Source organism: Suillus plorans (genome assembly GCF_016647745.1).
Source record: "Suillus plorans strain S12 chromosome Unknown HD556scaffold_37, whole genome shotgun sequence".
Classification (NCBI taxonomy): Eukaryota; Fungi; Basidiomycota; class Agaricomycetes; order Boletales; family Suillaceae; genus Suillus; species Suillus plorans.
The window spans coordinates 40872-57800 of NW_024537421.1; the positions used below are offsets into that span (position 1 = coordinate 40872).

The 16929-nt window shown below is 49.0% G+C and overlaps 5 protein-coding genes across 5 annotated transcripts; 3 read left to right on the forward strand and 2 right to left on the reverse strand.

Annotated features, from left to right (window-relative positions):
* Positions 1-3499: 3499 nt before the first annotated feature.
* On the forward strand, positions 3500-3991 carry HD556DRAFT_1432643 (uncharacterized protein; the record flags this gene model as incomplete). The annotated part of the gene is made up of 4 exons (XM_041305142.1): positions 3500-3622; positions 3672-3759; positions 3831-3859; positions 3914-3991. 4 exons carry the CDS (start codon positions 3500-3502, stop codon positions 3989-3991), a joined length of 318 nt encoding a protein of 105 aa, XP_041158901.1.
* Positions 3992-4302: 311 nt separating this feature from the next.
* Positions 4303-5906, reverse strand: HD556DRAFT_1309341 (uncharacterized protein; the record flags this gene model as incomplete). Its single annotated transcript, XM_041300266.1, has 7 exons — positions 4303-4586; positions 4669-4714; positions 4762-4917; positions 5118-5283; positions 5307-5422; positions 5476-5531; positions 5582-5906. 7 exons carry the CDS (start codon positions 5904-5906, stop codon positions 4303-4305), a joined length of 1149 nt encoding a protein of 382 aa, XP_041158902.1.
* An 846-nt stretch (positions 5907-6752) lies between these two features.
* Positions 6753-10643, forward strand: HD556DRAFT_1444532 (uncharacterized protein; the record flags this gene model as incomplete). The annotated part of the gene is made up of 6 exons (XM_041306792.1): positions 6753-7798; positions 7849-8594; positions 8650-8749; positions 8812-10171; positions 10221-10352; positions 10404-10643. 6 exons carry the CDS (start codon positions 6753-6755, stop codon positions 10641-10643), a joined length of 3624 nt encoding a protein of 1207 aa, XP_041158903.1.
* A 2540-nt stretch (positions 10644-13183) lies between these two features.
* HD556DRAFT_1444533 (uncharacterized protein) lies at positions 13184-14954 on the reverse strand (the record flags this gene model as incomplete). Its single annotated transcript, XM_041306793.1, has 5 exons — positions 13184-13570; positions 13625-13851; positions 13905-14375; positions 14429-14680; positions 14732-14954. 5 exons carry the CDS (start codon positions 14952-14954, stop codon positions 13184-13186), a joined length of 1560 nt encoding a protein of 519 aa, XP_041158904.1.
* A 419-nt stretch (positions 14955-15373) lies between these two features.
* Positions 15374-16684, forward strand: HD556DRAFT_1309344 (uncharacterized protein; the record flags this gene model as incomplete). Its single annotated transcript, XM_041300267.1, has 5 exons — positions 15374-15461; positions 15542-15659; positions 15774-15849; positions 15925-16063; positions 16464-16684. The coding sequence occupies 5 exons, from the start codon at positions 15374-15376 to the stop codon at positions 16682-16684; spliced, it is 642 nt and encodes a 213-aa protein (XP_041158905.1).
* Between the last annotated feature and the right edge of the window lie 245 nt (positions 16685-16929).

The following is a 16929-nucleotide window of genomic DNA, read 5'->3' on the forward strand; positions in this document are numbered from 1 at the left end:
ACGGCCGTTCGCCCCGAAGCTACCTGCGAGGCCTTTTGCGCTTGCCCCTCGTTGTCAAATTTTATTTGGCCTATTTGAAGCCCTCCCTTACCTTGAAGCCTCTGACGAACTTAGGTGTAGTGAATTGAGATGGTCGCAGGTTTGACTGCTGAATGCGGTTCAGAGGCCACGCGTGAGTAGCCGCGCTGAGTTGTTTCTTCACTCACAACTTTCCCGATGCCAACAGGGCTTGCCGTAGAGGCCGTGGTGAGTCGCTGGTGGGTTAGGTCCTCGGCCCTGATGCCTGCAGCTCATGGATGATTGCAATCGACAGCTTCCCACCGCTTCAGGACGGCGTGGCTCCGAAGGCTGGCATACAGGGATTCTCTACTGAGGGTATGTCCCTCGAGCAGGTAGCCCTCTTGCGCCATGAGTCGAATCAAGATCAGAACCGCGACCCAGAAGTAGAGGAGCTTTTGAAGGGCGCAGTGCACGGCGGCCTCAAGTCAGAGGTGCCTCGCACATCGGATGCGTACGAAGGGACGGGGTGAGCCATCCCTGCACGCCCCTGCCTTCAAACTCACAAGGCTTCCTCAGACCAATGAAGCGATCGTTTGACAACCGATTCCCGCGGGGTGCCACCCCTGCAAAGAAGCTAAAGCTTGAGGGCGCTGCTGACCCCTCAAGTAAGGCCCTTGCCTCGGGGTCCAAGCCTGCGGACGCCCCGCGTGAGCGTACCAAGTCCCAGGCTAAGGTGAAGAGGGATGCGAGGCGTCGTGAGCTACAGCTTCAGAGCCGCGCTCGCAAGGCTGAGGAGCTCAAGTCCAAAGGCGGCCTGGATGCGCTCACCTTTCGCACCTCCAGCACTGGCTGGCAGGGCACGAACTACGGATCCACGAAGGAAGGTAAGGAGCTCATAGCCCAGTGGGAGGACTACAGCATTCTTCTACGCCTAAAGGACTTTGATCGAGTTCCCTACTGTGGGTGGGTGCTTCATCTCCTTCTTCCCTCAGCCTCTGAGCCCGCGCACTCTAGCTTGAAGACCCGCATCAGGGACTCGCGAGGGCGGCTGTGGCTGGTGCGCACCTTTGTCGGCGAGCGTATTGAGGCGCTCCTCCCGGCATTTGAAAAGCAGGCCGCAGCGTTTGTAAGCACCGTTGAAACCGACGGGGGTGGCTTTACAGAGGCTGAGATGGAGGAGAATTCAAGAGGATCTCATTGGTGTAGCATATGTGGGCACGACAGGAATTCCAAACGGGTAAGCTTCAAGACGCTTATGACCTAAGCTCTAACTCTAAGCCTTAAATAGGTGCCCACCCTCGCAGCCTGGCACTCCTCAAATGCTGAGGCTGTTGACGCACTTTGGAAGCCTGACGGCGCCATGTTTCAGATAAGGCAAGCCTTGCACTCCGTCCCACTGCCTGAGCCTCACCCCTCCTCCAGTGCCATTATGAACCGAGTGTTTCAGGCCGAGTTTCCCCTGCTAGCAAAGAGATACAGGGACTGCTCACGAGCCCTGGGCATCAGCCCTCTTTATGGTTATTTTTTTAGCTTCTGCCTTAATTCTGCAAGGGCAGGGGTTGAGAGAGTTCACTGCAGTCCCCACGTGGACTGGAAGAACATCGCAATAGGCGTTTGCGTTGTCTTTGTATACGGTAAGCTTCTACCTCAGTCAGCTCTTTAGTTCTGATTTCAGGCAACCTAGGCAAGTTCAACAGCAAAGAGCGCTCCTGGCTTGTGATATGGGAGGCCGGTTTGATCTTGGAGATGCCGGCAGGTGTTTTTGTCATGTACCCCTCCTCCCTCTTCTTTCACTTTAACGTGGACATTTGTGGTAGGCGGTTTACCCTGCTAGGTGCAGGCTTTTGCTAATACCTTTGTCATCAGACGTTAAGCTGGTGTGCACAGATGGTAGGCTTCCTACCCCAGAAAATTCTTCTTTATTAGATGGAGGGAATGGAAGAGGGTCGTGCGTTTGGTTTAACCAATCAAGCATGTTTCAGACTGCCGAGCTAGGCTTTGCAACTATTGCACAGGCTAGGGAGGCAGGAGTCCCTTGTAACTCCGATTCTTCCTCTCTTATTAGCCAAGGACTTTTTCCATTAGCTTGAAGTTATAAGGTTACCAATCCCTATCCCACGAAATTCTCGCCTGGAAGCTTTCAAATATTTCATCGCATCGCTCAAAATCGCGAGCTTCCCTATGTGTAAGCAAAGCACTATCAATTAGACCTTCGCGCGAAAGTCACTTCCGCACACCTGATAGGCTGTCTCTCCCCAGTGCCCACCCACCAACCGTCGTTGTATTCTTGCTATTTCAGGCGCACCATCATGCGGTTTTTTCTTGTATGTCACGTTAACTCTGAACGTAGGTGATTCTATAGCTAGAGACCTGCATCATGGGGCACCTAATAACGTTGGCTACGTGAGCGCTTTGTCATATCTGCCGTATCTTCATATTTACCTACATCTTTCCAGATGGTGCGTTGTAGTGACCTCGATCCCAACTAGCACACACTAAACCGCTGGAAAGTTCATTAAACCAGTGGGCGTTAGATTTTCAGGTAATGTTCTTCAGATCACCGCGTATCGTTATATGCGTTAGGGAAACTATGAACGTATCATTTAAAGCATTGCGATCGCAAAGGAGCGCGGTGCTACTCTGAGAGTTGGACTAGAGCTGGAAATTCCGTCAGTACTCGTGCACTGTGATAGCGCGTGTAATTAAGATCTCCCACAATAGTGGATACGGCTGCTACGATCATTTCCTTGAAGGTACAAACACACACATAAACATGACACTCCTGATAACCTAGCACAGGGGACACCATCCTTCATTCCTGGGAGGTACTGGCCAAGATCTCGGCCGGCGACGATGCCATGGGACTTATCTGTGATGTTGGAATGTACTGCGACCTCAGTTCAGAGCCCATGGCGGATCTGGCGCAGAGAATTTGGCGCTGCAGAACATCCATGAATTGGAATCTACATGTTCATCGATGACTGCTGTCAGGCACGGTTACGGATGCTCCTTGCTTATCTCTTCGCTCAACTACTTCCTTGGGTGCGAGGCAGCGGGGTGCACTCCTCGTCCTTGGCAGTGCGAACGTTGATGACAGGTATGTCGACTGGCTGGAATAGTGACAATTGACTGACTTAGGGTTCAGTCTCCACGGATATTTCACAAAATACGATTGTTCAGCAGGTCAGCCTATCTCGAAAGAAATGCCAACTGAACTAACGTTAATACCAGCTGATATCAATCCTATTGGGGGCATCAGTAAGACTGATCTCAACAAGTTCATTGCCTACGCTCGGGATGCGTTTGAAATTCCCATCTTGAACGAGTTAGTACAGCTGGGTTACTAGGATCGGCACTTTTTCCTGATATTCTGCAGTTTTTTGATCGCCATACCGACCGCTGAGCTAGAGCCAATTTCAGAGACATGTGTCCAAGCGGATGAGGTGAATATCCACTCGAAAATGTCTTCTCAATGGTGCTGATCACTCGATAGGTGGACATGGGCATGGCGTATGATGAACTATCAGTCTTTAGTCGCTTCCGCAAAGTGGAGAAGTGTGGACCATACGGCATGTTCACGAAGCTGGTGCACGAGTGGGGCTTATTCCTGTCTCCCGTTCAAGTATGTCATCATTCAAGGTTAAGTGCAATCCGCTGATTACGTCTTCTAGATCGTAGAGAAAGTCGAGCATTTCTTCTTTGAATATGCGCGCAACTGTCATAAGATGACAACTCTGACGCCGGCGTACCATGCAGTAGGTATATCCATCTTCACAGACTGATATAAGACTGACGTTGTCGTAGGAATCCTACAGCCCAAATAACAACAGTATGTTACGCTCAAAACTCCACATCACAAGTTGCCCAGACTAATCTGCGTCCTTTTCTCTATCCCTCAAGGTTCCCGTGACAGTTTAAGAAGATAGATGAAGTAGCTGCAGTCCTACCTGATCGCTCCAATTCGGCTGCAGATAAGACCAAGACTGACTGAATAACGTAGGGATCAAGTTCATGTACGTAGACGACATAAGGCCTTAAGGCTCTAAGCCACAATGAAACGATACTTTGTATTTCAATATGGCGGATATCATGCGAGTACAATACAGTGCGATGGACAGGGAAACCGAAAGGAAATAAATAACAATGTCACTCAGACTATGTCCGCAAGAAACATGATAGCGTGCTTTGAACCGTTATCTTCTTCACGATGGTGAATTTGACAGAAAGACTGAGGTCGGAATGCTAAGTTAAAATTGATGGTTGGAAATGTGCATAGAAAGTACCCCCTCAGAATGCACTTCTTCAACGATCGCCCATGGACGAAGTGCTTGCCTTTGCACGCTTGCTGACGCCAATGCTCTTGCCTTTGGACTTGCGGGAGGAAGAGCTCGCAAGCTTGCGCATGGTGGGATGTGTGCCGCGTGCGCGGGAGCGAGTCCTCATTGGTTCTCGCTGCTCCTCTGGCACCGAAGCGCGGGGCCGCGTGAACCAGTCTACGTAACGCTGGTGAGCGGTGGTGTTGACAGCACTCGAGATTCCCGAAGCAGCGAGGTCCCAGTAGACCGGCAGTGTGATGTTGGCGAATTCTAAATCATCGTAATTGGCATCGGCCACGAGCCCACGTGCGTACCTAACCATGGATTTCCTCATACTAGACAACCCACGTACCAACATGGCGGTGACAGCGTCCATATTCAAGGTATGGCATCAACGTCTGTGCAAAAGTGAGTGGCGTAGTAGGAGGTGGATATGAAAACTTACGCCGTAAGCCATGCGCTGAGGGTCGTGATCATCAACGTTGATAGGAGTGTCGCTGGATGGGTCTCTAGCCCATACAAAGAACTGGACAGAGTCCACTTCGCACCAGTTGTGATCGGCGACCATGACAGGCTGGCCGATCTGGTTTGGGGTGGACCGCTATCTGATGAATGATCTGAGGGAAAGTGGTGCAAGATCGGTGGTGCCGTGAGATAGGAGCGTCTTGGATGCTGTAGAAGTGTCATCTGGGCTCTTGTAGGGCGCCACTTCCTTGATTGAAGCTAGGATTGCCAAGTCAGCCTCCGGATGGGCAGTGATCTCATCTCGCATTTTTGAAAAGACGTGATTCCTATCCTCACTGAACCCCGGTAGTTCATATGGATCCTTGGACGAACAACGGCACGGTTATAAGGAAGATTTGCGATCGCTAAGGTGAAGACTTCTTTGAGATAGTCGAATGGTTCCTCGTGCAAGCTAGTGGGCATCTCGACGATGAGTAAGAGGTCGTTGTAGTCGTAAGTAAGCCTGTTGGACGATTTGAGAATGACTCAAAATTGGCAAACTCTGAGAAGCGAGAAGCTCGCCTTGGCTTCGCCGATAATCGGCCCGATTCTATAACACGTTGTATCAATTCAAAATCTTCTGCTCTCACACCGCTGAATTCCTGCGATATTCGGTAAGCAATTGTGACCCGCATCGTTGAGTGGCAGGGCGTACTCGGCAGTTTTGCTCTGGAGCTGATTGAGTTAGATACCTCATGACCACCCCCATGCCTTCAATTCGATCAGAATATGAAAAACCATCAACAACTTCCAACACGTACTGGGGCTAATAGGTTGGCCTTGGAAGGTCAAGTCGTGGCTTGGATCTGCCGCAGTACTGAGGGCAACTTCAACCAATTTTTTCTCTTGTTCATCCTCCACTACAGGAAAAGACGTTTTGAGCGATGCCTCTTGTGAAGTCATGTTGCCTGGCTGTGTATTTGGGAGCATTGTTATCTTGAGGTCGAACTTGCGCTTGGATTGGGCGAGCGCAGGCGTCGCCTGGGTGTTGATAGAGCTGCCTCTGGTTTCATGGCGTTTACATTGGGTGGAAACCAAAGGAGTGCGGCAAGGGCTGCTGTCAGCTGAAGCTACTCGAGCAGGCATGGTGATTTGTGTTTGAATGTTTAATGCTGAGCACTGGCACTGCTTGTCTATGGCACTGGGGTCAGGAGTCAGGACTGGTCAGGAAGTGAAAGACACGTGCTTGCCGTCCCTTCTGCCCTATGAGGAAAAGATTGTCATTCATTTGTAATTTTGCTTATCTTGGCGTTTTCACTCTTACTATCTGAACAGCTACACTGCACTTTAGCGCCATTCAGTACTCTTCACATTAGACGGAGTCTGGCCCAGGAGTACGCTACTAACATGCTCTACCATTACCTCATTGCAACAAGATTCCCACTGGGCAATGGCACGATCATGATTACAGGCATCATCATGCAAATCAACTCTACCATCAATTAAGTGCAGCTGACATGGATGAGTCCAAGCTAGTAGAATGTATGCTACAATTACCACCAGGGAATCGACAACTGGAGGTCAACGAACGGCAAAGCCCGTATCATTCAACCATTTCATCCAAGCTATGCCCTGTATGCTAGGGTTTTCAACTACGGAGTAGTAGCTCGGAATTCCATCGAGTAATGACTATTCTGTCTCACTTTCGCTTGCAACATAAAACCATGCTTTTGTATGCCGCAGAGCATGTCCTTTATTTTCGTCGCTGAAAGCAATATTACGACGTAAAGGCCCCGCAATCAACGTAACGCACCCTAAAGGACTCATCAGTTCTCTGATGGACACTTTGGATGCTAGAATATATCAGTGCGCATACTTGACTAATAGATTAATTCATTGAACCTTGACCGTGCCGAAAGTTTCAAAATTTTCGGTCTTACGGTGTCAAGTAGTAACAAGTCGTCCTCGTGAATTATTTGGGGACTCACTAGTATGACACGCAAGCGGCGCCAAGATACGTACCATCGTGATAGGGCTTTCAAGCGGGCTCATCTGGAGGCATCCGTCAATTCTAGCTCTGACTCGGACTCGGAGAACTTCGATGGTCCACTGGAAATCTGGTTGTCCAATGGGCAGTCCGTTGTGTGCTGCGAACCATTGCATACTCCAGTGCACTCTGAGTCAAGTGCACTCTTCTCACCCCCTACCGCCATCTGTCCCTTGTTGACTGCAGTGGGAATGTCATTTGGGCAGTATGGTTTTATCTGTGACATTACATCTGGTCTTGTGCCTGCTGCCTACCTGTCAGTTCACATGGAGCACCTCCACCACAGACAGAAGTTAAGAAATCGGACACCTTCGACAATCAAATCAGTTCTAGTTACCCACTTACTCAACAGCCACCATCTCACGTCGACGACACCCTGTCCCAGCCCCCCTAGTGATTTGTCCGAGTCCATCCAGGGTCTTCAACCAGAGTGGTCATCCCATTGTCCGCATCCGGGCTGTCGTCATTGGCACGCTGTACCTGCAGGAAAATCTTCTATCAAGGGTCAACAAGCTGGCACCAGAAAACACGTCGCTGAATCCCACCCCGAAAATGCGAAGACTTATTTGGCTGGGGTCTTTGAAATGAGATGGGTCTACCGTCCCTTTCACAAAACTGTTGATGGTGAAAACCGGCTGTTCTCCGAAGTAGTCTGGCCTTTTATCAAAGACTACGTTCCTGTGTCCTTGGCGCAAGCTGTTGTTTCAGTGAGGTCCTCTCGCATCCAATATACGGTTTCTGTCCACAGTCAATATTTGACAGACCTTGGGTGGCAGAAGTTTATTGCTAGCCTGGGCCTGCAACCAGGCGTTCTTCGTGGGTTGGTTAGGCTTAAAACAAAGAAAGAGGCACTATCCTTGGAGGGAATAGAAAAGCAGCTTGAGCTCGGTCTTATTATCATTCGGAAGCTCTACAGGTCATATATTGTGGACGTCCAAACCTATATATCTTCCAAAAATGACCCGCAGTTTCGTCAAGCAGTAACAATGAAGTGAGTTCTCTTCATCTTTGTCTGTGCATAGCTCATAGTCTATTACTCAGCACCAAGGCGCACTTCAGATCATTGAGCCAAGTTTCTTACTACACCTACTCCACACCTCTGTCTCGCTGCATCTGCATGCTCATCAGATGGATCCATGCTGAGCGCACCGGTGCTTTGGCGCCATTCGGCGCTTTTTACATCAGACGGAGTTTGGCCCAGGAGTACGCCACCGGCATGCTTTACCATTACCTCATTCAAACCAAGGTCCCCCGTCCTGCTGCGCTTCTCCAACTCCTGCATCAACTGCTTGTGACCCTCGTCAAGCAGAAATTTACGAACCTAGAAACGATGGCATGCCCAACAGACTACACCCTATGTATCGGCTCACTGGCTGACGATGGCGGCTTTCTACTTGCTACCACCACCGCCAGGATGTGTGCTGTGCTGCAGCATAACTTCTATACCATCATCATCCATTCTTCTCGGCTCGAGGACCACGGCTACCAACGTTTTAATCCATTTCATTTAGATAATTTCACCCTGGATCCTGTACCAGATGCAGGTGAGGCGCCTCAACCTATGGGGGAGCCAACCGCTGCCCCAGATGAAGGAGAAAGCGCTAATGATAGTATGTTGGCACAATTTCGGGAAGTAGAGGAAGAGTTTGTAGATGGTCATGATGATAATATAGATACAGAGGAGGGAGAGTCTGTGCTACCGCATGAAGCTGAAGGCGGATGGGACTTTGAAAAAGAGGAAACTTTTCATTCTTACTATTTAAACGGCGATACTCCAGAGAACCTAGGTGAGGCACGAATTAAGGATGGCATACAGTGCACTGATATGAGTGACATATTCAGACAAATATTATGACCCGCGGTCTTCTCTGCCGGCTCAACGATGTCCACCAAACTTTGTAGCTCAGATAGATCGCAATCCTGGGTCCTTGTCGGTCTTAAGGTAAACTATTATATACTGCTTTCACAACTGGGATTACACTTAGCTGCATGATCGATCTATAGCGTTTTGGCGAAGAATTCACACTACGTTCAGCCCTTGCTTGCCAGCCATCCCTCGTTTGCCACACCCTACAACCAAATCAAGACTGCCTGGTTCCATTCGAGGCCAACGTCATTCAAAGAGAGACGAAACTACGGTTTTTTCTTCACTGAAGACGGGACTGCCATTACCATGCGAGACGGTGACGACATCTCCCGGAGTATCCTGTTTTCAGACATTGGGGTATTAGCCAAGACCACGATATCAAATATATCAGATCAGATAGTCCAGTGCTTGCCACATGGTTGCAAAGATCTCCTTCGACAGTTTCGTGGCATCTCCAGTCAGTTAGTCGATGACCTTACTAGTCCCGACGCCATTTTCCTTCAGCCTTCCAACCGCATTCTCATACAGCCATTGTTGGATGCGATGTTAAAACATCTGTCAGACCCAAAAGAACTCGACCATCACATCATGCTTTCTCCCTCTGTGATTACTGAGGAAGCCGCCAGAAAGTGGCTGGCGTTCGACAAGCGAATTCTTGGTCAAATCATTGTTGCCTTTCTCCTAACGTGCGGGATACCTCCCCTACACTGGCAATTTCGGACTTTTCAATTCCAGTCAGATAGCACGACGGGCATCCCTCGTAATCTCTATCTTCTAGGCTCCGAGCTTGTTATAGGTCACCCGGCGGCTAGACAACCCAACCAGGTCTTGCAAGAATGGCTGTGGGCCTTTCCTCCCAGTCTCGCTCCACTTATTCTGTTCTACCTTGCAATTATACGGCCTAGCGTCGTTCACATCACAGGCCTTCTTCATTATGTCAACAACGATCACAAGACTCATATCTTTGCTCATACCTTTCCTACTACTCGCCTTGAATTTCCCCGAGTTTGGAATGGAAGCGATGTCAATAACTTGCTGCAGATTCACACATCCTCTCTTCCAGTCCTGTTATCATGCGGACTTCTGCGAAATGTGATAACCGCCGTGTACAATCAACTCTTCCCAGCTCTTTCCCATATTGGGCCCTCAGACGACTCCATGGTGGATCGCCAAGCTCAACACACAAGAACGACGGGCAACATTCATTATGGGCGGTCTGATCATGTTCCCTTCGCTTTTGGAATGACACTTGAACAGGCTCGCAAATGCATGGCCTCCAGCCAGGCATTGCATGCCTTCTATGGGTTAGGCAGTCTGGATCATCAATGGGCTGAGCGCTTACAAAACTCAGCGTTTCTGACTGACTTGAGGAACGAGAATCTGGCTCTCAAAGAAGCAAGGATTCTTGTCAGAGAGAAGTACAACTTACACCGCTGTCGCTTGCCACACCAGATAGCTGGCCTTCTGGAGACTGCACCTTACTTAACTCTCAAAGATGTAAGCGAATTATGGGTTTGAAGTTCATCGTCCTTAATGTGTTCACTAGGGGGTTATCGGAGATGAGGTGCTTCGACGGGTGATGCATGCAGTGTTGTTTGGTGGTTCCAGACCCAATATTCTTGATCGTCCTTCTGGAGGAGGATACTTGATTGCTGATGTATCAACCGCGGTGGTACAGGTGAGCAGCTTTATCGTTACTATATTTAGGAATGCTCCTAAATAACTCAAGATTGTCAAAGCTGTGGAGGAAGTAGAATGCGGAGCCCAGTTTCATTCCCCAAGACAGATGGACATCAGCACCATCATTCACTTCGACGAAGTAGCAACACAGGCCCAAAGACACCTTGCTGCACTAAAAGACAACTTTCCTACTTCGTGGATAAAACTATGCACTGACGTCCATAGGCTCTATCAGAAACCAGGGTTGTCGAGAGAGATTTCCTGGGTTGTAAGAGGAGTTCCTGGATAAAGACGTTCACATAGTACTATACACGTGTGGTGATGATTATTTAGTCTCACTCAGCCCGAGGATCGTGACATTCCGGTATTAAACAAAAGATGTTGGCATCCACACAAGGACAACTTGAACGTCCCTTCAGCGAATGAGCCAAATATTGATGTTCAAAGCCACCTATGTTCTCTGCCACCTCGAATCACACATGATGCCGATTTAGCCGCTGACCATCATGATCATGCTGAACTTAAACTGTCAACGACGAGAAATAACCGGGTGAGCGACAGTTCTACATAAGTTAGCTGAGATAATCAAGCCGATTAATTAGGAAAAAAGTTCGTACGCATGTGTAATGAAGACTTTGATACAAGCACCTGTATCCTACCCTTACCCTTATTCTTCCCTGCGCCGTCAGGCCTTCGAAGCTTCAGGAGCCGAGTCAGCCAACACCACAAGTTTGAAGCTGTGGGTTCCCTGTGATACTGTCATCATCACTGTCATTGGTATCGTCGAAGTCGGCGGCATGAGGTGGTGGCTGATGCTTGTATGGAAATATACTAGTAGTATGATGGCAACTAGTCAATAATATGTCACTAGAAGCTAGCCGGTGGGTCGACTTAGAGAGTCATTAGCAAGCAGTTTTATCCCGAACCCTACTTCCCATGCTACCAGGTTGATATAGATACTGACACTGCTCAGCGCTCATATACACAACCCTGCTGAACGTCCCTCCTTGCTACTCGTTGTGCGTTCTGTTAAACGCAGGCCATCGTCTGCTGAACATCCCTCCTTCGCTGCTCCTCGTCACTGCAGGTTCGTTAAACGCAGGCTATCGCCTGCTGAACGTCCCTCCTTGCTACTCGTTGTGTGGGTTCGTTAAACGCAGGCTATTGTCTGCTGAACATCCCTCCTTCGCTGCTACTCGTTGTGTGGGTTCGTTAAACGCAGGCTATCGTCTGCTGAACGTCCCTCCTTCGCTACTCGTTGTGCGGGTTCGTTAAACGCATGCCATCGTCTGCTGAACGTCCCTCCTTGCTACTCGTTGTGTGGGTTCGTTAAACGCAGGCTATTGTCTGCTGAACATCCCTCCTTCGCTGCTACTCGTTGTGTGGGTTCGTTAAACGCAGGCTATCGTCTGCTGAACGTCCCTCCTTCGCTACTTGTTGTGCGGGTTCGTTAAACGCATGCCATCGTCTGCTGAACGTCCCTTGCTACTCGTTGTGTGGGTTCGTTAAACGCAGGCTATCGTCTGCTGAACGCCCCTCCTTCGCTACTCGTTGTGCGGGTTCGTTAAACGCATGCCATCGTCTGCTGAACGTCCCTCCTTCGCTACTCGTTGTGTGGGTTCGTTAAACGCAGGCTATCGTCTGCTGAACGCCCCTCCTTCGCTACTCGTTGTGCGGGTTCGTTAAACGCATGCCATCGTCTGCTGAACGTCCCTCCTTCGCTGTTCGTTGTGCGGGTTCGTTAAACGCATGCCATCGTCTGCTGAACGTCCCTCCTTCGCTGTTCGTTGTGATACTAGATTCGTCAAACGTAGGCTATTGTCCATTGACCGTCTCCGTCGAAATACACATCTTTAATATTCGTGATTTAAACGCCATAAACTGCGGGCTGCTTCAAAACATGTCAACTTGACCTGCAACTTCGATAAATGCATTTTTGTAGAGTATGCAGTATCATCATGCCAGCTCTCAGTAGTGCAGTGATTCGAACACTCACACCTATCTACGTTTATTCGCACAGAGTCGGGGGAGTATTCTTCTGAGCGAAACGCATGCACTTTGCGCAAACTTTGCGTGAATTCTCCAATGTACATTTGCGCATCTGCTGCTTGCACGTGCATGTACCATGCTGAGCCTACTCTTCTGTTAGTGTTTGTCTTCCGAAGCCGTTCAATTGGTGAGTATTGCTGCAAGTTGTATTTGCAGTATAGACCCGAATCTTTACTCAGGTTTTTCGAATGTCTCGATCAAGAATACAGTCGGGGCAGATTATCGTCGAGACTCGATGATATCTTGCATTGAGCGCACATGTTGCGGGCCGTTCGGTCTGCTTTCATTCCATCGGTTTCGTGCTCTGTTTCAACTGTTTTTGTTTCATACCATTCCATGCATTGTATTCGTATTTTGTACTAGTAGCTACTACAATTTGAAGTAGTATGATATGAACCGTTCTTGCACGATATCAAACCGCTCGTAAGAAATGCAAGGGAGTGCCACATCGTGTAGAAACAACTTGAACGACTCTCGCACGACGCCGCACGATACGGACTCTTTTTGCATCGTGTATTCGTCCGGATTTCTTGTCGAGATCGTGCGAGGGCGGTTTCAGCTGGCGGTGCACGATGTGGCACGCTCTCACACGTTCCCGCACTGTCCGGTTTTCACTGGGAACTTTCACTGGGGGCCGGGAACCACGAGGATTAGGAGCTGCTGAGGTTTAGGATGTGTTTTAAGACTGTAAGTGTCGGCGCTGCGCGCCGTAATTAAGGGTTAGTACGAGCTACAAAAGCATGGTTTTATTTTGCGAGCGAAAGTGAGACAGAATAGTCATTACTCGACGGAATTCCGAGCTACCTCCTCCGTATTTGAAAGACCTAGCATACGGGGCATAGCTTGTATGAAATAGTTGAACATTCTCTCTTTATCTCCAGTAAACGAGCGGATGTCCTTTATGGCAGCTGCGTACCAGTCCTTATCTTGCTGGCTAGGGAAGCGAGTTATAGTATCCATGCCTGCAGCGTGCCTCATCTTCGAACGACATAGAGCTGCAATGAAGCAAGTAATGTTTCTGATGCATTTTTTCCACTGCACGTCTTCATGGAAGGGGATAAAGCGGGAATATTGCTGGCGCGACAACATCTCTTCCATAAAATCGACAATTGTTGGATGCGCAAATGGAATCCGGCACATTCGGGATTCACTTGCGTTCACCGGTATCTAATCAGAACCCGAACCGTTAGCGTGAGGGGCATGCGAACACAATCCACCTACCTCTAAGTGCCCATCTAGAAATGAGTTGTCCAACAGCATAGTGGTGACAACAGTGTAGCGCTGCAAGTCCATCTCTGCCTTGCTCTTGGTTATATTAAAGGTTAATTGGAACCCCGTAATAACGTTGCCAATCCGGTCCGCAAAGTCGCGGTGGAGCATTGTAACGACGGCCTTCAATTTGGTGATACGGGCTTCGCCATCCGTCGACCTCCAGTTTTTTATTCCCTCTACGTTTTTCATTGATGGGTTGTAAAATGAAGATATAGTACGGAAGACATACCGTCTGCATGACGGGCGACAACCTCGTCCAGAGCTTTCGTGGCCCTCTTTGTAAGTTCTTTTGCGGTAGGAAAAAGCCCCTCCTCAAAGGTCAAGCTTATCATCTTCCTGTGAGATTCGTCGTACACTTGTACGAGTAAAGCCTGCGATACAACGACGAATAGGTTTGGCGTCACTGCCTTGGGCTTTCTTGCACGGGGAACATCCCTAGGCGCAGCGTTGCTAGAAGTTCGTTGCTTTGAACTGGAGTGTTGGAACCTCGTACGTTGCAAAATCTGAGTCATGTCATCGTTGACAGGCAAAGGCAACGTCGAGCCAAAAGAACCTAATGATAACTGGCGCTGTGACTGGGCGTGTAGGATGCTGTGATTACCCTGACTGGGCTGTAGCTCCAGGTTCGTCACGGCACCCGGATGGTTTTGACCCGCGGACACCTGATACTGTGGTGACTGTGCAATTAAAGTATCATACCCTAGTAGATTGCGAACATGAACCGGCGAAAACAACTGAAGTTCGAAGACTTACCCCGATTACTTGGAACTGGTAGAGCCCTTGGATATGTAGGATCTATTAACGAAAATGCTGGAGGGTATACTGGTTGGGCCTGGACCCCCGATCCTGAGGGGGTAGCTTGGCCTAGGCCACTAGTTAGAGATGGAAAACGGTCTTTCGTAGCCTGAGAAGCTGGGAATGACTCGGATGGTTGTAGCAACTGGCTGCTACCTAGCACGGCCAGCTTGGGCTGTGGCCAGAACACTTCATCGTTGGTACCGAACACTGGATTGAAGAGTTGAAATAGTTCGGGTGAGTCATGAGACTTAATCTCACCTTGACTCGAATTCAGACGAATAATCGGGCCAGTGCTCGCGCTTATTCCACCAAGTTCGAATGATCCTTGCTCCTGGTACTGCGGCGGTAATTGTAGCATAGATTCTACTGGCTTGGACTCATCCATGTCAGCTGCGCTTAATTGATGGTAGAGTTGATTCGCATGATGACGCCTATAATTGTGATCCTGCCATTGCCCAGCGGGCCATGATGGGCCTGCCATACTAACTTGAACTTGATGATCGACCTGATGGAACGTGAGTACCAATACTAGTAGTAGTATCGAGGATTTAAATCCATCCGATGATATTAAAAGTAGCTGTACATACCTTTCGATGTAGACCTGCGAGGTCACTAGAGGTCGCGGCGATGATAGAGTGAGAAAAGACGTCTAAGGTTTATACTGTGATGATAATTACCGTGTACCAAATAGTCATTGATCACGATTGCAGGCTGGAGCCGGCTAAGGTCGGTAAAGACTACCATACTGAATCTTTAGTCGTTTCCTGCCTCGCGTCCGATTTCACTTACCTCACCCAACTTCCTGCCCCAATGCATCGCGGCAGCTAGAGTTGGAAAAGATTGCTTTGAAATTACCTAGAGGCGTTTTGGGGGTGACCCAAAATGGACTAGAATACGAACATGAGGCTATTGAATGGTTCCCAAATAGCGCCGCGATCAAGCTCCGAAATTGACCAGCGCTCAGCTGAAATGCCATTCCCACAACGCAGTATGTAATAGGACCATACGCCCCCCATGATAGAACCGCATGTTGTATTTCGGGGCTGGACGTAATAATTTTCTGAACAGCATCAAGGCTTTTCCAGGCAGTGTGGACGAACTTTGATGCTTACATCGAAAAACTATTTTCTGCCGTAGTCCATAGTAGCGTCATTAATAATGGAAGTCATCTGAGTTGGGTCGGCACGTAAGTAGGCGTGATGGTGTCTCGACTGCGCCCTCGTTCAAGTCCCAAAGTTAGCCGAAGTGTCAATTGCCACCGTACTCGCCGTCGGACCGACTCTGGATAAATCATGATCAGTAGAGGTTGCGCTCTCGTATTTACCCTTTTGGATATTGCGGTTTCACATCAGAGTCACGAGGCCCCTAACACGAGGGTAGCCTAGGGGCGGCACGATGCTGATAAGATGAGTCAGTAAATAATAATAATAATAATACTCTTAGCCTGACAGAGGGTGATGATTTCTGAGAAAACCGTCGGTGAAGGTAAGAAAGAGATATACAAACGAACTAAGAACGAGCTCACCAAGCGAGGCGACGGTAAAGCTAAGAAAGAGGGCAAGCTCAATCTAACACAGCGCCGCCCGCTAAGTAAGCACAGCTCCACCATAGGAGAACGGAGCCTGAAAAAGGATCAATCCTGAAGGACACGTCACTGAATTTCTCGATCCTGGAATATCCGGGACATCCGGGACATCCGACCCATGGCGGACTTAGCATCACGTGTGGTTCCCACGTACCTGACACGACAGCGACGTGTAAATGATGACCACGCTCATTGCCGAAACCTTCGTGCTCGCTGTTGCACACAGCGAGCTCAATTATTTTACCATTTTCACACATTTTTTTCGTAATCTTTCACTATATCATGTCACATGTCATTAAATATTAAATATTTCGTATTTTTGGACCTCCTAAGTGTACACAATTGAATGAATATTATAATGGGGTCCTCCACCTCATCCCTTGGGCCTCAAACCATTCTAAAAAGGCTCCTGGGAGTCAACAGTCTGCCAGGAGAGAGTTCTACCTGCAAGTGCTAGCTGGGTACTAGTAGCAGCCATGGTCACGGTGTCAGCCACGACAGGCGCGGCGCTGTGGGTCACGTGGTATGCTGTGACCGTGAGATGTCCATTATACGGGTCGGATGGGCCGGATGTCTCGGATGTCCCGGATATTCCAGGATCGAGATGTCCTCACGAACGACGCTAGATATCACGCGGCCCATTAGCTTAGTATAAATAAAATTAAACCCAAGCCCATCAGATGCATCATAGCTCACCTTGAAACCTTAGGTCCGTGCGCATGCGCTGGGCCGAAAAGCCCTACGGGCTTTTACCCAATCAACTTCCCTTACGTTCATTGATCAATCGCTATAACATTTGTACCTAGTTTCTCTGATCAATTCACTCTGCTTCGATCTCCAATAACTGCGTGTCAAAGGCATAGAATAGTAA